Genomic DNA, 21,690 nt, shown 5'->3' with positions numbered 1-21,690 from the left:
GCTTCTGAATGGACTGAGAAAGGACAATGGAAAAGGTGCAGAGTCCAGCCCAACCCTGACAAGAGCCCGATGGCCCCAGAGGGAGGCACCGAGCGGCGTGGGAAGCGGGGAGTGCCCGGCACCCAGTGCGGAGCCCCTTCATTCGGTCCAGCCTGCTGTGCAGGCTGTGACCACCATCGAGCATCTGCAGACACACCAGAGAGCGGGGCCCACACACTCACCCGCAGGACTTCCTGCCGGAGCCCAGCAGGCTCCACGCAGCTGACCAGGCGAAGCAGCAGGTCCATGAGGGCCGAGGTGCCGATGTGCTTCAGGACCAGGCTGATGAACGTGTCCTTCCTCCTCAGGAACGCAATCACCTGAAGCCAAACACCCTGGTGAGCAGGCGGCCGGCCCGCCCACGAGATGCCCCGGAGGGAGGTCACTCATGAGAAAGGTGACTTTCCCATCATGACAAGCAGAAACATGGGAAGACCGAAAAAGCTGTGAGAAAGCCTCTGCAAGGACAGCAGAGACCTGAACACAGGAAGTCCGCCCTACAGGCGGGGCGGGGGGGGGGGGGGGGGACCCAGAACAACAGGTTTGCTTGCAGGTGAGCCTCCATGGGAACATGACACCAATGCCCGCGTGAGACCACACAGCAGCCTGTGCACAGCAGCCACTCGGGACCCGCGGGATCAAGTTTCTTCAACAGAATGCGCAGCGTGGACAGAGCTGCCAGGACGCCAACCTGGAGAGCACAGAGCACACGAGCTGGCCAGTCACCACGGCCTGTGATGGGGGAAGGGAGCCAGGACCGAGGCTTCAGAAAGGAAGAGGCAGGGATGTGCGCTGGCTGGTGACCACGTCAACAAGATGAGAGCAGCTAAGGACGAAGCATGAAACCACCAGGGTAGAGGGGCGCAGCAGCCAGCACCTGGGTGGGCTGCTCAGAGGGGACTGCAGGTGAGCGAGCAGGTGAAGGAGGCAGTCTGGGCAAAGTCCCCCTTGGCTGTGTGTCTGCAGGTCACTGTGCTGGTCAGACCCAGGGCTCCACTGGGAACAATGGGACTCAGAGAAGAAGCCCCCGCTGGGGGAGGTCAGCCACACTCTTGAGCTGGAGGAAGGGGAGGAGGAGGAGGAACAGAGGAGAAAGAGGGAGAGGGGGGCACAGGACAAAGAGGAGAGGAAGAGGTGGAAGGAGGGCTCTTTGAAACGATTAAGCTCCTACAGAAAGATTATTGGGAATGATACGAGGGACATCACTACCGAGATCCAGAAATCAGCCGAGATAAACAGACTGGGGTGTGCATATGCCATAGCACACTACTCTGCAATAAAAAGGAGCACACTACTGTACTAGTGAAACACACAACTTGGAGGACGCTACAGGGAATTATGCTGAAAAAGAAAAAAAGCTAATTCCCAAAGGCTATGTATTATATGATTTAATTGAACGTTTTGAAATAACACAATTTTAGAAATAGAAACTGATTACTGGTTGCCAGGGGTTGGGGATGAGTGACGGGGTACGGGCAGGAGAAAGGTGGGAGCAGTTAAAGGGGCCACACCAAGGACCCTGGTGGTTTTGGAACTGTTCGGTACTTGACGGTGATGGTGGAAACACAACCCTACACAGGTAATAAAATGCATAGAACTTCTTTTAATCCTCACCCCTGGATATGTTTTTATTGATACAGGGAGAGAGAACGAGAGAGAGAGAGAGAGAGAGAGAGAGAGAGAGAGAGAGAGAGAGAGACATCAATGTGAGAAATATCGCTCAATTGCCTCCCGTATGCACCCGACTGGGGATCAAACCAATTATAAAATGAGCAGAGGACTTGAACACACACTTCTCCCAAGAAGACATACAAATAGCCAACAGATATATGAAAAGATGCTCAACTTCACTAGCTGTTAGGGAAATGCAAATGAAACCTACAATGAGATACACCTGTTAGAATGGCTTTTCTCAACAGGACAATAATAACAAGTGTTGGAGAGGTTGTGAAGAAAATGGAACTCTTTTGGGTGGAATGTAAATTGGTGCAGCCACTATGGAGGTTCCTAAAAAAATTAAGAATAGAATTACCGCCCTGGCTGGTGTTGCTCACTGGTTAGAGTGTCGGCCCTCACATCAAAGGATTGTCGGCTTGATTCCCGGTCAAGGACACATACCTGGGTTGCAGGTTCGCCCCCAGCCGCAAGTCAAGGCATGTGCGGGAGGTGGTGTCTCTCTCACATTGATGTTTTTTTTTCTCTCTCTCTCTCTCTCCTTCCCTCCCTCCCCCTCTGAAAAGCAATGGAAAAAATATCCTCAGGTGAGGATTTAAAAAATAATTGAAATAAAAAAGAACAGAGTTACCATATGACCCAGCAATCCCTCTTCTGGGTATCTACCTGAAAAACTTGAAAACATTTCTTCACAAAGAGATATGCAGCCCTTTGCTCATGACAGCATTATTCACAGTGCCCAAGACATGGAAACAGAAGTGTCCTTCTATAGAGGACTGGATAAAGAGGCTGTGGCACATATATGATGGAGTATTACTCAGCCATAAGAAAAGATGAAATACTACCATTTGCAACAACATGAATGGACCTTCAGAATATTGTGCTAAGCGAAACCAGTCAGTAAAAGTTTAGAACCATATGACTTCTCTCATGATGTGGGATGTAGAGCAAAGTCATAAACACAGACAACAGTATGGTGGTCATCAGAGGGAAGGGGTAGGGGTGTAAAGGTGATGGAAGATGATCTGAGTTTGGGTGCTGGGCACATAATGTGAAAAAATGTTAAATTATAAATCAACAGTGGTTACCTCTGGAGTGTTACATAAGACTGTTTTCTGTATTTCTGTCTTATTTGAATTTCATATAAATGTGTTATCTTTGTCAGTAGAAAAAATATTTTTTAAGAGTGCAGTCCATACTATTGGTAAGGGAAGAAGACAAAAGTGTTATAAGCAGCAGGAAACTTCAGACAGTGTCTGGAAGGTGAACACATGTGTGCAGGCGCTGGGCTGGAAGGCGGGCAGGACGTCTGTGAACCAAGGCCTGCCCTCCGTGCCAGCGCCAGCCCCACCAGCAGCACCGCTCCTCCTGGGACAGAGACTCACTGCTACACCCCTGAGTCTTCACTCGTCTCTGCCAGTTTCCAAAAAGCACCTGAGGTGAGACAGTCCCCTGAGGTCCCCTGCAAATCTCCCATTTTCAACCCCATGGAGGGGACAGTCCACTGAAGACTCCACACGCCACAGGGTCTCCTCCCGCCACCTGCTCTGCCCGGGCTGCTCCTCTCAGAGCTCCAGGCAGACACAGAATATGGGTCTGTTCCCTGCCTCGTACGTGATGACACCAAGCAGTCATGGTGAGGAGCCGTGGGTGTGATCGTGGGGTCTGCTCAGCAGAGTCTTGTCCCTCCTGAAGCTATATTCAAAACGTCCTTCTATTTTAGAGATGTATTTACAGGAATGAAATGTTCTGAAACAGGCCTCGGGGATACTGGGCACAGCCCGAGATAAGAGAAAGCCTGCTCTGCAGTTGTGCCGCAGGTCAAGGCTCTCGTCTGCTCTGTCTGCAGAGGGAGGCACTGAAGCAGGTGTCTGCTGGATGTGAGACAAGCAACACGGACTCCAGGAAGACACGCTCAGCTGGGAGAAAAGGAGTCACTCACTATTTCACAGAAGCTGATTACCAGAAGATTTTTTAATTTGCTTTAAAACAGTAAGTGCCCTAGACACAGTCACTGGCCATCACACAGATGGAGCCACATGCCTTCAAAGATGGACAGCTGACTGAAACCAAGATGGCGGCATAGGTAAACACCAGAAATTGCTGCCTCACACAACCACTTCAAAAATACAACGAAAAGACAAAACGGACATCATCCAGAACCACAGGAAGGCTGGCCGAGTGGAAATTCTACAACTAGAAGGAAAGAGAAAAGCACACTGAGACTCAGAGGAGGTGCGGTGTGGAAGTAAAGTGCAGAGGTACGGAGGCGCATGCGGAAAGGGCTGGCAACTGAGGATGCAGTTGTCTTTTTCAATTGGGAGGGGGACACAAGCTCCTGACTGCTCTGAACGCCAGTTCTGGGCGAGTCTCTGGGGACCCAGACTCAGACGGGGAGAAACTGGACTGTCTGGCATCGGTCAGAACTCGAGGGCGGCTTTCTCTCAGAGGCGCTTGCAGCGATTACCGGGACACTGAGACACGGGGCCCCTTAGGGCAGGGCTGAGGAGCAGCCATAGCTGTTTGTTCCGCCCTATTGATTCCCTGAGACCCTGCCCCACCCAAGCTGTGCCCAGAGGCTTTTGCATATGAATGCCCTGGCCCTTTGCAATCTAAAAATTACCTAACAAACTGAAGCTGGGTCAGAGAGACCCAGAACATCCAAAAAGAAGGCCCAAGACCCCACAGCAGCTTGCACTGCTTCACAGCTGGCCCTCATCGGGCCTCTCCAAACTACAAAAAAAGAAGAGAAATCTGCAGATCTCTCCATAGCTCCATAGCTGGGTAGCCTCAGGCAGAGGCTAAATTAGCACCTCCTTAGAGATCCAAGAGCCAGTGTACCCAGTGGTCAGAGTGGGACCATCCGGATTACAACTCCTCAGATCCATAAGGGACACACTCAGGGGGCAGACTCAGTGAGCACCAAAGCCCCACTGAAGCAAGTCTTGCCCCAGAAGGATGTCTCCAGCACAGAAGTTCTCCCACTGCAGACACGGCTGATTCTCACAGCCAACTGGCCTGGAGGTCAATTCCTCCCAGTGATACCTACAACAATCAAAGCTTAACTACAACAAGACTGTGCACAAAGCCCACAAAGGGGTGCACCAAGAGTGTCCACCTCAGGTAATTGGGGAAGCTGAGCCACTGGGCCCTATAGGACACCTAGCACACAAAGCCACTCTACTAACACAGAGAAGCAGCCAAAATGCGGAGATAAAAAAACAGGTCACAAATGACAGAAATGGAGGAAAGCAAACTACTGGATATAGAGTTCAAAACCATGGTTATAAGGTTTTTCAAAAATTTTCTAGAAACCACCGATAAATTTAGTGAGACCCTCGAGGATATGAAAAAGGACCAACTAGAAATTAAGCATACACTGACTGAAATAAAAAATATTATACAGAGACCCAACAGCAGACTAGAGGAGCCCAAGAATCAAGTCAAAGATTCGAAATACAAAGAAGCAAAAAACGCACAACTGGAAAAACAAAAAGAAAAAAGAATCCAAAAATATGAAGATAGTGTAAGGAGCCTCTGGGACAACTTCAAGCGCCCCAACATCTGAATTATAGGGGTGCCAGAAGAAGAGAGAGGGCAAGATATTGAAAACCTATTTGAAGAAATAATGACAGAAAACTTCCCCTGCCTGGTGAAAGAAATAGACTTACAAGTCCAGGATGCTCAGAGAACCCCAAACAAAAGGAATCCAAAGAGGACCACACCAAGACACATCATAATTAAAATGCCAAGAGCAAAAGACAAAGAGAGAATCTTAAAAGCAGCAAGAGAAAAATATCTAGTTACCTACAAGGGAGTACCCATACGACTGTCAGCTGATTTCTCAATAGAAACTATGAAGGCCAGAAGGGAGTGGCAAGGAATATTCAAAATGATGAATGCCAAGAACCTTACAACCAAGATTACTTTATCCAGCAAAGCTATCATTCAAAATTGAAAGTCAGATAAAGAGCTTCACAGATAAGAAAAAGCTAAAGGAGTTCATCACCACCAAACCAGTATTATATGAAATGCTGAAAGGTATCCTTTAAGAAGATAAATAATTTGATGAACAGAATAAACTGGTGAATATAATAGAATCAGGGACATAGAAAGGGAGTGGACTGACAATTCTCAGGAGAGAAGGGGTCTGGGGGGTTTGGGAAGAGACTGGATAAAAATCATACACTATGGATGAGGACAGTGGCAGGGGTAAGGGCAGAAGGTGGGGTGGGAACTGGGTGGAGGGGAACTATGGGGGGAAAAAAGAGGAACAACTGTAATAATCTGAACAATAAAGATTTAATTTAAAAAAAAAAAAAAGACGGACAGCTACAATCCTGCCAGGACTCGGTATGTCCCGAGCCTCACACCTGTGACCGGCGTCCTGCGTGGTTCCCAGGGGTGGTGGGAAGCACTGCAATTCCAGAGCCGGCAGCAGAAATACTTCTTGGGAAGCCACCTTCTTAGTCAAACTCCAACTCACAGATCAGCTGCCCACACTGCACCAATGAGTCCCACGACACAGCCAGGAACACTGTTCCCCTGCCTGCTGACACGGTCGCGCCGCAATGGCTGGCAGCGAGCTGTGTGGGCATCCTCCAGGCCAACCACCCCGACCACACAGGCATGGCAGGCGTTTTACCTGTTCCGTCTTCCTTGCGATGAGACTGCCAATGGTCTTGCTGAAAAAACTGGCGAGCAGAGGATTGAGAGGCGGCTCGTGGTCCAGGAAGTCATAGAGGAGGTTCAGCAGAGCCTCATCCCCACCCAGCCTGTCGTTGATCTGCGGCACATCGCACGTCAGCAGCTCACAGGCCGTGTTCGGATACCTACAGGGCACAACGCCAGCAACTGGAGGTGAAATTAGACTTCTCCAACTCTCGGGAAACAGCTTAAATAATCTGCCCTTAGGGTGCAGATCCATGGGCAACAGGAAAATATTGACAAACCTCTGACCAGAATAAAAATGCACTAGGCCTCAGATGACCGGCACTTCTGACGGACTACTGGAAGGCCACATCTGTTACTGCCACCTGCTGGACCTCGTGCCCTGCACTCTCTCCAGGCTCTGCTCTCGCGCTCACCTGCAGCTCTCTCACCTCCTGTCACCATCACAGCTACGGAGACATGCTGTCCTCCCTCCCTCTCCCCTCCCTTCCTGTCCCTGCGCATCCACAAGCACGGTCCCGTCTGGCCTGGACTGAAGCTTTACAGTGATGTCCTGGTTATGAGGAGGCAAAGCACAATATCACCAGGAATACCACCGATATACATGAACTATGTCCTATGCATCTGATAAAAGTGACCAGATACGAAATAATCCTCACCTCATTCCGAGTAATCCCATGACATCACCGAGTGCCCTGCCTTCCTGTGGGAGACCCTGGGCTCACTGCCGCCCCCTGGGCCAGACACACCCACCCAACACCTGCACATCCAGGACTGAGCCTGTGACCCAGTGCCTCAGCTGGGGAATGCAGGTGACGATGCCTGGCCCAGAGGAGGCAGGGACTCAGGGGGAGCATCCTGTGGGCTGGTGGCGTACACCTGGCAGCACGTGGGACACGTGGCCTGATCTCTGTGCCGGGGCTTCCTCATCTGCACACGAGGTGAGTGGCCACCTCCCCACAAGGCTGTGCAGCATCAAGTCAGCCACTGCGACTCCCTGCTCCTGGCAGCCCCAGCACAGGCCCCAGCACAGCTCCCCCCACCCCCCGCACAGACCCCCGCACAGACCCCAGCCCAGGTGGCCCTGGATCAATGAGAGGGTCCTGGGTTTGAGGCTCTTGAGGGAACAGTTGGTGAAGACCTCAATCTGGCTGTGGAGCCATGTTCCTCATCGGCCCAGTGACAGCTTCTTCTCAACCCAGAAACAGTGCCGGGTGTGCAGCAGGCGTGAGGGACCTGCGGATCCGCAGGGAGCCCAGCGTGGGCAGTTAACAAGCAGGCCCCGGCTTGAGAAGGGGCTCAGACAGAGGTGTGGTCAGTTCTAGGGGGGGTTGGCCAGCGACCACCTTGGGGATTGTGACCAGGATCAGAGGAGGTGGCTCAGCACTGCGGGCGTGAGCTGTGATAACCAGCAGGGTGGAGAGCGCACGGCCGCCAGGAGCAGAGGCCAGAGGGCGTGCTCGAGTGCAGGGCAGGAGGCCAGGTCAGCAGCCCTGGGCCAGAGCAAAGCCCCACGTCATGCAGGCAGAGAGGTGTCCACCCGTCTCCAAACAAGAAGATGCACCAAGTGCAGGACAGAACTGGGCCCAGCAAGCAGACATCTCCCTCCAGGAAGCTCTCCCAGAGCCGACAGGAAGGCCCCAGTCCCCCTGCACACACAGGCCACCACTCACACGTGGGGCAGGCTGAGCTACAATACCCTCACCTGCTCAGGGACGGTGAGGTGGAGGGACTGTGATTTTTATAAGTACTTTATTTTTATTTTTAATTATATTTTTATTGATTTCAGAGAGGAAGGGAGAGGGGGAGAGAGATAGTATCATCAATAAGGAGAATCACAGATTGGCTGCATCCTGCAAGCCCCACACTGGGGATCGAGCCCGCAACCCAGGCTTGTGCCCTGACCAGGAATCGAATCGTAACCTCTTGGTTCATTGATCAACACTCGGCTGGGCTTTATCAATATTTTATACGATTCTTCAAGAAAAGAATTACATTAGTAGTTTATAAAATGTGAGCCTCAGCTAGTCACAGAGCCGTGGCAGCCAGGCCTCAGGTCAGGGAGGAGGGAACTCTCAGAGCAGTGACACTTCCAGCCCCTCCCTGCTGCCGCCGCCCAGGCCCGGAGGTTCTTCCCAGGAAAACATGGTCCAGAGCAGCTCCTGACTCAAGGCCGCCTGGCACAGCTGAGGGAGATGGGACACTATCCACAAACAAGGCCTGGTACAAAAAACATTGGGGTCCCCCAGCCCCTCTTCCTGACTCAGGGCATGACAGGTTGACACCCACAGGTAGGAGCTGGAGGGATTTTTTCTGGAGAAACTGATGGGTCGGAGAGAAATGCCAGCCAGCTGTCGTCCTCCCCGGTGTGGGCACCTGCCACCCACAGGAAGGCATGGTGAGCAGCCCTCCTCAGACCCCACGCTCTGTGCAGGCTTTACTGCCTCTTGAAAGGAACACAGTGCTGATCAAACAACCACCCACCAGAAAACAGGGCACGCAGAACAGGGAAAGCGTGTGGAGAACAGAAGGAAACTGCCCAGAAAACTACACTCAGGCAGGATCCGTGAACAAGAATTGGAGGCTTGTCCTACCCGGTGTGGCTCAGTGGATAGAGCGTCGGCCTGCGGACTGAAGGGTCCCAGGCACATGCCCGGATTGCTGGCTCGATCCCCAGTGTGGGGCATGCAGGCGGCAGCCGATCCATGATTCTCTCTCATCATTGATGTTTCTATCTCTCTCTCCCTCTCCCTTACCCTTCCTCTCTGAAATCAATAAAAATATTTTTTTTAAACGGCCGGAGGCTTGTATTTAAAATATGAGAAATTAAAAATGATAGAAAACTTAAAAATCAACAAAAGGGAGGAAGATAAAATTTGAAGAAACTCTCAAGTGTAGAACAAAGGCAAAGGTAAGACATTAAGAGAAAAAATAAGAAGGAAGTATCAATTCGGGGGGGTCTAACACCAATTAGAGGTCCCAGAGAGAACAGAGGGAAAACTGGAAGGGAGAAAGTTATCGAAGAAATAACACAAGAAGTTCCCTGTGCCGAAGGCCACAAATTTGCAGATTGCAAGGGCCCCTGGGTACTGAGCACAATGGGTGAGAGCCCCACACCAGGGCTTGCCTTGGCGGGAACATGTAGGGTCTACAGCTGGGCACCTGCTCACTCTGGGTGTCTGCCTGCCTGCTTGTTTCCTTCCCCTAGAGCAGAGGTTCCCCATGTGGGGCACACGGTCCCCAGGGGGGCAATTTAATTTTTAAGGGGGGCAATTTGAGAATGAGTTATTAACAGTGAATGTTTTGCATTTCTTATGGTTCTAGGGGCCCCAAATACAGTCTATAAATATACATGTGACATATTGTGCATTTCAGTTCCCTATTATGTTTTGAGACTTTATTTGCTATTTTTTCATATCATTTCATATTATTTTTTAACAATTTCTTAGTGATTTCTTCCTCAGAATTTCAACTGTCCTTCCGTTCATTTTTCTCTTTCATGGATGCCATGTTCTTTTGGAAGCTGTTTAAACCAAGTTAATGGGCTTTTAGGCTTCCTCCACATGAATAGGAGTTTACTTTTAAAATAAGAATTATATGTCACAGGGCGGGGGGGGGGGGGGGGAGACACAGCAGGATTTTAGAGATGCTTAGGTGGGGTGTGGCCAAAAAAAGGTTGGGAACCACTGCCCTAGAGCGAACAGTTCCTCCTCGCCCTGTCTGCTTGGCTTTGTACTATCTGTCACTAATTTCTCCCAGACTCGGGCTAGAAAACTCCCCTGGCCCAGGATGCTACTCCAGGACCCCTCTGCCCAGCCCCGCTCTCCTCCCTCAGACCTGTCACCAACGCCCTCCAGACAGGGAGACCACAGAACAGTCACCAAGCAGGACACACTGGGAGCGAGAGGGTAAAGGGATGGGCTGTGAATGGTGATGACGGTGATGCTGAGCCCACACGCTGAGCAGGAGCATCCCCTGCACAGTGGTCTCTATCTGACCTTCCTCAGAGGGTCCTAGGGCCAAGGCCCCGGCTCCTCCACGAACCAGCTCTGCCTCACCAAGGACCGCCTCGCCCAGACCAGGCACTCCCTGCCCCCCACCGGCTAGGCCAGCACAGTCCTGTCCAGGCAGGGACAGTCTGGGCAGCCTCTGCTGAGCCACCGGGTCTGCCCTTGTAACCACAAACGGGTTACATGTGCTTCTGCTCCAACAGGACTTTCTTTGTGAACAATGAGATGTGAATTTGGTATCATTTTCAAGTGCAACAACCATTTAAAAATACAGACCCATTCTTAGCTTGCAAGTCACACAAAAACAGGATGTGACCTGCAGGCCATGGTTTGCTGACCCTGTTCTAAGACCTCCCACCGCTCACTGTCCAACTGCCCGTCTGTTCTGACGAGCTGCTCAGGCCCCAGTGGGCAGCCTCAGAGCCAAAGGCTGCATCCACTCTGCCCTTCCTGTCACCCAAGGTCCCTGTCCTCAAATTCCTCAGTCCTTATGCCAAGCCCTCACCACACCCCTTCCTTCTGACATCCTGGTCAACTGTAGAATGGGGCATTTTAGGAAAAACTGAGAATGGTCACTAATGACATATTCCGCTGAGCCCAGGACCCAGAGTGAAGCCAAGTCCACCGTCTCCCGAGCGGCCATTTACCAGGCGGGGCCCGCCCCCTATGGCGGTGCCGCCACCTGCAGCTCTGCCGGGGTCTGTCCTCTGGCACACTTTCCCTCAGGCTCCAGCACGCGTATGGCTGACCACAGCCCAGAATGCAAAGTCACCCCCAAGAGCAGCCTCCTCACTTGTCCATCAGGAAGCCATCCCCGCGGCCCTGCCCGGTACATACTTGAAGCGGACCTTCTCGTCCATGTCCAGGGGTGGGTCCTGTGTGATGAGGCTCACCAGCTCCTCCATACACTGCGGCCGACACAGGAAGTCCAGCAGCTTCCGGTTCTGAGCCTTGCACTCCTGCAAGATGTCATCTTCGTCCATTAACTCCCGCAGCGTCACGTCCTCCTTATCCAGCAGCTTGTCGACATGGGACGTGGTGTTCAAGTCGAACTTCCAGAACATGGTGACGGCCACAGACCTGCAAGCAAAGACCAGAGGGTCACTTCCCCCAGCAACTCAACAGGGTCCCAGAGTCCGTCCCATAAAGGCCTGCGCTGGAGAGGGTGCTCTTCCCAACACCCGTTCTGCCCACGCCCTCCGGGTCAGGCTCTCATGTCAGCAGGGACGTCACGTGCAGCACTCGGCTCCCTGCTGGCTGACCCACCTCCCTCCTGCTCCTTTCCCACCCTGGGTGCTCTCTTTCACTCCCTGCCCCCCTAGGAGAGGTGTCTCCGTGCCTTTGCACCCCAAGAAAGTTACTGATTCCCAAGCCACCCAGGCATCCAGCCCTCAGGGTGAACACTGGACCCCTCCCCCCGAATGTCCCTGGGTCGTATGTACTCTGAGTTTTCTGTAGATGACACACTGACATCTGAGAACACCTTTCTGGCTGGAGAGAGACGGCCCCTCCCTGGCTGGTCAATCTTAGGCCCAGCAGGGGCAGGCTTGTGCCCTCTGCACACTCCCATCCAGAGGGCTCCTCCACTATGCCCAGCCCTCCCCTGCCACACGTCCCTCACACTCCGCTGGGCCCTGAGAGGAAGGGAGAGGGGGAAGAGAGAAACACTGATATGTTGCCTCTCGTATGTACCCCAATTAGGGATCAAACCCACAACCTAGGTATGTGCCCTGACCGGGAATCGAACCCACAGCATTTTGGTGCATGGGATGATGCTCCAACGAACTGAGCCACCCAGCCAGGGCATCTTTTTCTAGCTTCTTAAGATAGAAGCTCAGATTTATTTTTTTTTAATATTTTTTTTATTTCTTTTATTTTTTAAATATATATTTGTTATTGATTTCAGAGAGGAAGGGGGAGAGAGAGAGAGAGAAATCAATGATGAGAGAAAATCATGATCAGCTGCCTCCTGCGCTCCCCCTACTGGGGATCAAGTCCACAACCTGGGCCTGTGCCCTGACCAGGAATTGAACCAGGGACCTCTTGGTTCATGGGTTGATACTCAACCACTGAGCCACACTGGCCTGGTCATATCATTGATTTTTTAGACCTTTTTTCTATTATAAGCATTTAAAGCTGCAAAGTTTCTTTCAAGCACTACTTTAGCTGCATCCCACAGATTTTTATATTTATAATGTTCCTTGTCATTTTTTTCTTTGACTTACACTTTAAAACAAGGGTCCTCAAACTACGGCCCGCGGGCCACATGCAAATACAAATATTGTATTTGTTCCCGTTTTGTTTTTTTACTTCAAAATAAGATATGTGCAGTGTGCATAGGAATTTGTTCATAGTTTTTTTTAAAACTATAGTCCGGACCGCAAACGGTCTGAGGGACAGTGAACTGGCCCCCCGTTAAAAAGTTTGAGAACCTCTGCTTTAAAATATAATGCTTAATTTTCAAATTATTTTGGGACTTCCTAAATAGCTCTTAGTTACTGGTATCTCATTTCTGTTGTACTCAGAGAGCAGGCTTATGTGGCTTCGTTCCTTTAACTGTACTGGCATTTGATTTATGGCCTTGCATGGAGGTCAACAAACTTCGGAAAGAGCTCAGCAAGAGTTATTTTCAGCTTTGTAGGTGCCATAGGGTCTCTGTTGCATGTTCTTTTCCTTCTTCCTAACAATTCTTTAAAAACCAAAAAACCACTGCTCTAGCCGGTTGGGCTCAGTGAGTAGACCGTCGGCCTGTGGACTGAAGGGTCCCAGGTTCGATTATGGCCAAGGGCACATGCCTGGGTTGCGGGCTCGATCCCCAGTGTGGGGTGTACAGGAGGCAGCCAATCAATGATTCTCTCTCATTATTGATGTTTCTCTCTCTCTCTCTCCCTTCCTCTCTGAAATCAATAAAGATATATTTAAAAACAAAAAAACAAAAAAAACACAAAAACCACTCTCATCCCTGGCTAGCGTGGCTCAGCTGGTTGAGCATGGTCCCAGGCACTGAAAAGTTGCTGGTTCCATTCCCAGTCAGGGCACATGCCTTGGTTGCAGGCTTGATCCCCGGCAGGGGACGTGCAAGAGGCTGCAATCGAACACTGTTTCTCTCTTTCTCTTCCTCTCCCTTCCTCTCTCTGAAAATCAGTTAATAATCTTAAAAACAAACTACTCTCCATCTGCAAGCTGCAGAGAGCAAGCAGGGGGCTGGACTTGCATGCAGGTGCAGTGTCCTCCCCAGTGCCTTGCCTATGACACAGTCCACGGTCCATCCTAGTGAATGTGGCGTGTGCCCTGGAAAACCCGGTTCACTCTGCTGCTGGGGGAGTCAGTCAAGTTGGTTGACAGTAATAATATAATGATAACTGATAAAATCAGCTGACAACTGCTTTTGTGACTACTTTCATCAAATAATGAGAGAGGATTACAGACATCAACTATAACTGTGGATGTATTCATGTCTCCTTTTGATTTGTAAGGTTTTGCTTCATGTACTTAGAGTTTATTTTATTATGTGGATACATATTTAGGATTTTATGTCTTGATGAACTGCCTCTTTGTTCATTTTGAAATGCCCCTTATTATCTCTGGCAATATAGGCAACCTCAGTTCACTGCGCTTCGCAGAGACGGCGAGTCCACCAGCTGAAGGCTTGTGCAGCCCTGCATCTCGCCAGCCCACGGGCACCACTTCCCCAACAGCCTGTGCTCAGTGCTGCTGAAGTATCACAATCCTTGTCATCATCAAAACCTGGTCATGGTGCTCGTGATCAGTGACCCTTGACCTTACTCCTGTCATTGTTTGGGGCCACAAACTGCCCCGTATGAGACCAAGAACCTAACTGATAAAGGCTGTGCTCTCACTGCTCCACCGACCGGCCGACCATCTCGCTCCCTCTCCCGGGCCCCCTATTTCCTGAGACACAACAAGACGGAAGTCAGGCCCATTCAAAGCCCACAATGGCCTCTAGGAGGCCCAGTGAAGGAAGAGCTGCACCTCTCACTTCAAATCAAAAGCAGAAACGACCAGCTTGGCGAGGCTTGTCCAACGCCAAGAGAAGCTGAAAGCGAGGCCTCTCGCGCCCAACAGGGAGCCTGCTGTGAAGGCCAAGAGGTTCTGGAAGGACATTCAAGCGCTGCTCCAGCCAACACGCGTGATGAGGGGGAACAGCCTATTGCTGGTGAGGAGACGGGTCCGTGCTCTGGGTCCAGGCCACACAGCCACAGCTCCCTGCAGCCAAAGCCTAATCCAGGGCCAGGCCCTGCTCTTCCATTCCGTGAAGGCTGAGAGGTGAGGAGGCGGCGGGAGGAACGTGTGGAGATGGGAGGCTGGTCGTGAGCTGAAGGAGGTGCCAGGGGAAGAAGCAGCAGGTGCCGAGCTGCAGCGAGTTGTGCAGAAGGGCCGCTCGGATGACCGTGGAGGGGACTCAGCAGGTTCCTCCACAGCCTCGGAGTGTGGAGGACACGGCCTCCTACGGGAAGGAGACGCCGCCTGGGACGTTCGCAGTGAGGGGAGGTCAGCGCCTGGCCTCACAGGACAGGCGGCTCCTGCTAGGAGCTCATGCAGCTGTGACTTTAAGCTGGAGCCAGTGCTCACTTTCATTTAGAAAATCCTAGGCCGGTAAGAGTGATGCTCCGTCTGCTCTACCTGTGTCTGAATGTGCCGCACGGCTTCCTGCATCGTGTGAGCCCCTGTGGAGACCTGCTGCTCAGAAAAAAAGGATCTTACTGCTCGCGACAGGCGCCTGGTCACCAGGAGCGCGGGGGGAGACGGGCCAGATGAATGTTGTTTTCATGCCTTTCTGCAGCTCTTGGGTCAAGGACTAACTTTGACTCCCAAGCCTCACTGGGAAGAAAAGCCACATTTGTAAGCGATTGCTGCCGTCGTGGTTCCTCTGATGGATCGGGGAGAATAAAGGAAAAGGTCTCCCCGTCCCAGCTGCCTCCTGGGAGGCAGTCACAGGCGTCTGGGAGAAGCTGATCCACCCTCGTGGCCGATCTGAGGGCTCCAGACCTTCGAGAGGAAATGCCTGCACGTGTGGTGGGAGCAGCAGAAGGAGCATGACGTGGAGCCTGAGGACGCGCTGAATCGCTGCAAACTCAGGACAGAGCTTGAGTGATGAGGAGGAGCTTGCAGAGGAGCAGGGAGAGGGGGTTTCGGGAGACGGAGCCCACCCTGTGACGAGGCTGTGAGGACGGTGAGATGGCGACAGAGGATTTAGCACAGTGGTTCTCAACCTTCTGGCCCTTTAAATACAGTTCTTCATGTTGTGACCCAACCATAAAATTATTTTCGTTGCTACTTCATAACTGTAATGTTGCTACTGTTATGAATCATAATGTAAATATCTGATATGCAGGATGGTCTTAGGCAACCCTTGTGAAAGGGCCGTTCGACCACCAAAGGGGTCTCGAACCACAGGTTGAGAACCGCTGATTTAGAGTGTCACGTGAGTGTGGCTGACATAGCAGTGCTGGGTTTGAGGACTGGCTGCAGAGAAAGAGAGAGAGAAAAAAAAGAGACACAAAAGAGAAAAGGAAAAGAAAGGGAAAAAATAAACTATCCTCTACAATTACCTTCATTTCAGAAAATAATGACTTTTAAATATCAAAAAAAGGAAAGCCATCATTTCAGGATTAAGGATAATGTCTCACTTTGAAAAAATATAGTTTTAAGGAAAACTCACCTCATTACATTTATTTTGTTCATTTCACCCATATTACAGACCAGCATTTGAGGATCTCTATTATTTTACCACCACCACATGACACATGAAATAAAAGTAGGTTACTCTTACAACCATTAACTTAAACCATAGCTCATGAGCTCACATCAGCACATTCTGCTATGCTATCAAGTCAAAAATCCCTGTATAAGAATATTTCCGTTTCCATCCGTTATCTATGCATTTTAAGAAATACTGATCGCATCTGTGGCTTCCTTTAAAATGGCACTGCAGCTAATTTCAATGTCAAAGGAATGCTCCCAGAAAATACTGCACTCCTTCTCCAAACGCTCCTCACGTCCCAGCACCACACACTGCCCCACCCGCAGGGAGCTCTCGCTCTCCTTCCCAGGTGACACATCCACGGCATCCCCACCCCTCAGGTCGTCATGAGACTGCAGGCCCCGCACCAACACGTGAGACGTCAGACTCCTGCCACACCCTGACAACACCTCCGCCCGCCAGGCTCTCTGGAGCGCCTAGCGAAGTATCACCAACATCTTCCTGACGCTTATTCAACAGCCACCGAAAGGAACTTGAAGCTCCACATCTCTATTTACTCTTTCTGGTCAGCATGATCTTCAGACTGAAGGTAGGTCCCCAAGAGAAATGCTGCCATATGATCATATAGTTCCAAACAAGCCCTTCACCAAAGAACACGGAGGTACAGACTGTTGCTAAGAGAAATTAGAATCTAAAAGACTGACAATCAAAGTCCTGGATCGGCTGTGTGACCTGAAGCCAGTTATGTGACCCCTTGTACTGGGAACAGTGAGCATCCCTGACTCTTGGAACTGCTGTGAGGACTGAGTTGCCCCCCTAAAGAGCCTGGAAGAGTGGCCGCACCTGGTGCCCTCACAGATCCTGACTGCCAAGGAGAGGAGGAAAGAGAACAGGCTCAGTGGTGCTGGGCGGCGGGCACGGCTCGCAGAGCTGAGTGTGTGCCTCCCCAGAGCCCACCTTCAGCGGCATCACACGGGAGCTTGCATCCAACATGAAGGAAGTGTTTGCACTGGATGGACAGACCCTACTCTCTCCCAAAGAGCAATGGTCACCCTTTGCCAGCACAGACTGGGACTCTATGTGGCTTGGAAAAAATGGTGACCCAAGTCCCTGGAGAGCAGTGAATATTTGTACAATCGACTGATTAACAAATGAGACCAGGTCTAAACCGGGGGAGAGACCCCAAAAATGGCCTAACTGAAAGAGATGAATAACAATCCAAAATCAGAAGTGAAGCCCTAGCTGGTTTGACTCAGCAGTTGGGGCGTCAGCCCATGGACTGAAGGGTCCCAGGTTCGATTCTGGTCAAGGATATGTACCTCAGTTGCAAGCTCGACCCCTGGCCCCAGGCGGGACACATGCAGGAGGCAACCAATCAATGTGCCTCTCTCCCATCGACTTCGCTCTCTGTCTCTCCCCCTCCCTCCCACTCTGAAAAAATAAATGAAAAAATATATCCTCAGGTGAGGATTAACAAAACATACACAACACAAAACAATTAAAAGAAGTTAAAAGAAGAAATAGCCCTAGCAGGTTTGGCTTAGTGGACAGAGTGTCGGCCTGTGGACTCAAGGGTCCCAGGTTCGATTCCGATCAAAGGCACATGCCCGGGTTGCGGGCTTGACCCCCAGTAGGGGGTGTGCAGGAGACAACCAATCAATGATTCTCTCTCATCATTGAAGTTTCTCTCTCTCCCCCTCTCCCTTCTTCTCTGATATCAATAAAAATATATTTTAAAAAATAGAAGAAATAGCCACTAACACAGAGGTAAATTAAAATGATTATAAAACAATAATTTATACTATCTATGCTCATACATTCGAAGCAAGCCTGAACCATCTAGCCCAGCGGTTGCCAACCTTTTGGACCTTGCGGACCACCGGCTGGTGACTGCTGATCCAGCCTCCTGGAAACACACCATCCAAGCCCAGTGCAAAGGCAGAATCAGCCTCTGGAACAGGCCTAGGCTCCACCTGGATGCCTCCACCACAGGCTGAGCGCTGCTTTAGGACGGGCTGTCTCTCTCAGCCCTATAACCCTGGGTCACAGCTTCAGGTTGGACATGCAGCTGACATGCTCCATGGGTTCACCACATCAAGCAGTAAACAAACTTGATACAAGTTCTTAAAGGCTGAGATGGGAGGGGGGTCCAGTGGGCAAGCAGGGCAAGGAGCCGAGCAGGTGGGAGCAAAGGGACAGGGTCCCCACAGCTCCCACCTGCGTGACTCAGCAGGTGTGGAAGACTCTAGTTGTGCCCAGCCTTTGTTGCCCCTTTCTTCAATAGTGACAGGGGTTTAGGTGGGCACTTGGCCACCTCCTTAAGCCTGATTTTCCCAGCCTCCCCTTGCAGCCAGCTATAGTCAGGTGATGAAGCTCTGGGCAGAGGGCTGGGCGTAGAAGTGACCTTGGAGCCACAGGCCTTCCTGGTGTGAGCTCCTGGGTCCTGCTGGCCCGCCTGCCTCCGGGGGGTTGCAAGAAGCAGAGCACCCTCTGACTCCACGAGTGAAAGCCCGAGGCTGAGGCAGGAGCTGCCAGACCAAACTACGTGAGAGAGAAGTGCAGTCCCCCCCCCCCCCCTCGTTTAAGCCACTGCTTCTTGGGACCTTTTTGTTGCAGCTCAGTCTGTACCTTAATACAATCTGAGCAAGTTTCTTAACCTCCCTGAGCTTTAGCGTTTTCACTATAAAATGATCACATTTTCTCCAAAAGGTTACAGAGTTAAGCAGTGCACCGGGCATATAATAAGTGCTCAACCAATACCTGAATTTACTGAATTGGGGAAAGAGATGTAATATCACTGACACATATTATAAGCTCAACTAGTAACTAGTGTTCACTCCCTGCCCCCCCCCCCCGCTTTTTCTTTTTGTTTCAATCCTCACCTGAGGGTTTTTTTTTTTTTTAATGATTTTAGAGAGAGGGGAGGGGGCTGGGGGGCTGAGAGAAACATTGATGTCTGAGAAAAACATGGATAGGCTGCCTCCTGTATACTCCCTGAACCCACAACGTAGGTACGTGTCCGGACCGGGAATCGAAGCAGCAGCAACTTTTGGGTGCGCAGTGCACAGGGTGAGACTGAGCCACACCAACCAGGGCTCATTCCCCCCCCTTTTAACATCAGTTTTAACAGGCGGAGTACAACAGCCACCCAGGTGGCTGCTCATGTTAAACACAGCAAGAGGGGAGGCGGCTGAGACGGCTACGTGCTGTGACTCCCCTGCATGAAGAGCCCCCGCCCCACGCAGGCAGGTGTGGGCTTGGTGCTGCCTGGTGCTCCATCCTGACCACCGTTTACCTGCCGCCGGCAGATGCTATTCCTTGGTGTGGAGCTGGATATTTGAAAAAATGTGTGCAACTCAAACAACGAAACACAAAAACTACAGTGGTCCATCCTTCCCAGGAACAGCAGGAGGCTTCCCAAGGCGCTCATGACAAAGGACGTGCTGCTAATGAGACCAGGGCCACAGGCAAAACCTAGGACTGGCCTGGGCAAACCAGGACTGCTGGGCATCCCACCAAAACCAGAACACCAGCACTCCAGCCTTTCAAAACCAGGTCTCAACCAGATCTTTTACCCATGGAATGAATTGGAATTCTTCAAAAATGTCTTGCGTTTTATGGACCCCTTCATTTCACATATTTTAAAGTCAGCTTGTCAATTCCAACCTCCGACCCTGTCTCCACACACACACCCTGGGGTTTGTAATTGAAATTAATGATGTATTTCTGGATCGGTTCTGGGAGAACTGGCACATTCACAACAATGAGTTTTCCAATCCAAAACTGTGGTGTAGCTGTCCGTTTACTCAAGTCTTCTTTAATTTCTCTAAAAACTTACCATGTTTTCCACAGAGGTTTCACATTTTTCATTAGATTTATTCCTAGGTACTTTTGTTTATAATGCTACTATATGCATGACTTTTTCACTGCAATGTGTTTATTGGTGGTATATGATAATCTTTTTATAAGCTGATTTTATATCCAGCAACTTCCTACATGATTACTGAGTAAAGTTATCTGTAGATGGTTTCGGGCTTTCTACATATACAATCACATCATCAGTGAATGACAACAGTCTTGTTTCTTTCATTCAAATTCTTTTATCTTTTTTCCCATTTTTCTGGTTTATTGGTTTGGCTAAAACCTCCATCGTGAGCCTCAAGTGATCATAAACAGACTATAAACAAGCATGCTTCTAACTCCCTCTCCCCTCCATGATGCCTACCTCTCTGTGCTCCCATCATCTTCTCCAGGCTTCCTCCTGCGGGATTTCCTGTTTTCTGGCTCAATGACTTCCTCTTTACTGTAAATGATTTGATATTAAACCCACATACAGGGTGGGGAAAAGTAGGTTTATAGATATTTATGTTGAAAATACAATAATTTTTAATAATAACACAAGAAGTCCTGACCGGTTTGGCTCATAGAATAGAGCATCAGCCCTCGGACTGAAGGGTCCCGGGTTCGATTCCGGTCAGGGGCACGTATCTCGGTTGCATGCTCCCAGCATTGGCCAGGGGCATGTGGGAGACAACCAATCGATGTGTCTCTCTCATATCGGTGTTTCACTCTGTCTCTCCCTCTTCCTTCCACTCTCTCTAAAAATCAATGGGAAAAATATCCTCGGATGAGGATTAAAATAATAATAAGTAAGAGCTGCCATCTTGTGTCCCTGCATGTGTGCGCTTATTCTCGGGTCTGCCCTAGACCCCCTGAGCGCCAGCCTTAATCCCCCGCGCGGCCCTGTTTCCTCTCCAACTATCTCCAAAGAAACTATCATGAACCAAGACAAACTCACCAAACTGCAGGCACAAGTGCGCTTTGGTGGGAAAGGAACAGAAAACACACTCGTAGAAAGAAGGGGGTTCACAGAACAGCTACAGCAGATGATTAAAAACTTCAGTTCTCCTTAAAGAAGTTAGGGGTAAACAATATCTCTGGTATTGAAGAGGTAAATATGTTTACAAACCAAGGAACAGTGATCCCCTTTAACAACCCTAAAGTTCAGGCATCGCTGGCAGTGAACACTTTCACCACGACAGGCTGTGCTGAGACAAAGCAGCTGACAGAAATGCTCCCAGCACCTTCAACCAGCTCAGGCGGACAGTCTGCCGGTTAAGGAGACGGGCTGAAGCTCTGCCCAAACAAGCTGTGGATGGAAAAGCGCCACTTGCTACTGGAGAGGACGATGATGACGAAGTTCCAGATCTCGTGGAGGATTTTGATGAGGCTTCCAAGAATGAAGCAAACTGAACTGAGTCAACTTCTGAAGAAGATAAGCTTGAAGAAGTTTCTGGGAGCTGCTATTTTATATTATGACTGCTTTTTCAAATTTTGTTTATGGATCTGATAAAATCTTGATCTCTGATATTTTTTAGCCCAATGCCCCTGGACATTGCAGCTCTTTTCAGTTTTTGCTTATACATAAATCATTCTTGGCAGCTAATTAAGCTGAAGAATCTTGGGAATAAAGTTTGAAACAGGTTAATAAAAAAATAACAACACAAGAATAAAACTGTTTCACATACAATTGTAAACCTACTTTTGCCCCACCCAGTATTGTATTTTTTA

The 21,690-nt window shown here is 50.2% G+C and overlaps 1 protein-coding gene and 1 pseudogene across 4 annotated transcripts in view; one reads left to right on the top strand and one right to left on the bottom strand.

Annotated features, from left to right (window-relative positions):
* Positions 1 to 21,690, bottom strand: part of PPP6R2 (protein phosphatase 6 regulatory subunit 2) — a 64,662-nt gene that overhangs the window by 16,906 nt on the left and 26,066 nt on the right. Inside the window, exons 1-4 of one of the 3 annotated variants that reach the window (XM_081084229.1) lie at positions 20,918 to 21,052; positions 11,232 to 11,474; positions 6,359 to 6,545; positions 222 to 359 (exon numbers count right to left, since the gene is read on the bottom strand). In XM_081084229.1, coding sequence (XP_080940355.1) covers positions 222 to 359; positions 6,359 to 6,545; positions 11,232 to 11,458 — 552 coding nt within the window. In that variant the 5' untranslated portion in view covers positions 11,459 to 11,474; positions 20,918 to 21,052. Of the gene's footprint in view, positions 1 to 221; positions 360 to 6,358; positions 6,568 to 11,231; positions 11,475 to 20,917; positions 21,053 to 21,690 lie in introns of those variants that run through there. The other 2 variants (XM_081084230.1, XM_081084228.1) reach the window with 2 other exon arrangements.
* LOC308514172 (transcription factor BTF3-like) lies at positions 20,898 to 21,372 on the top strand (annotated as a pseudogene). Its single transcript has one exon. The product of its transcript is annotated as a transcription factor BTF3-like (transcript).

Source organism: Myotis nattereri (assembly GCF_964212035.1).
Source record: "Myotis nattereri genome assembly, chromosome: 2".
NCBI classification, from domain to species: Eukaryota; Metazoa; Chordata; class Mammalia; order Chiroptera; family Vespertilionidae; genus Myotis; species Myotis nattereri.
Note: the sequence above shows the minus strand (reverse complement) of the source record. Positions and strands in the feature narration are given on the sequence as shown.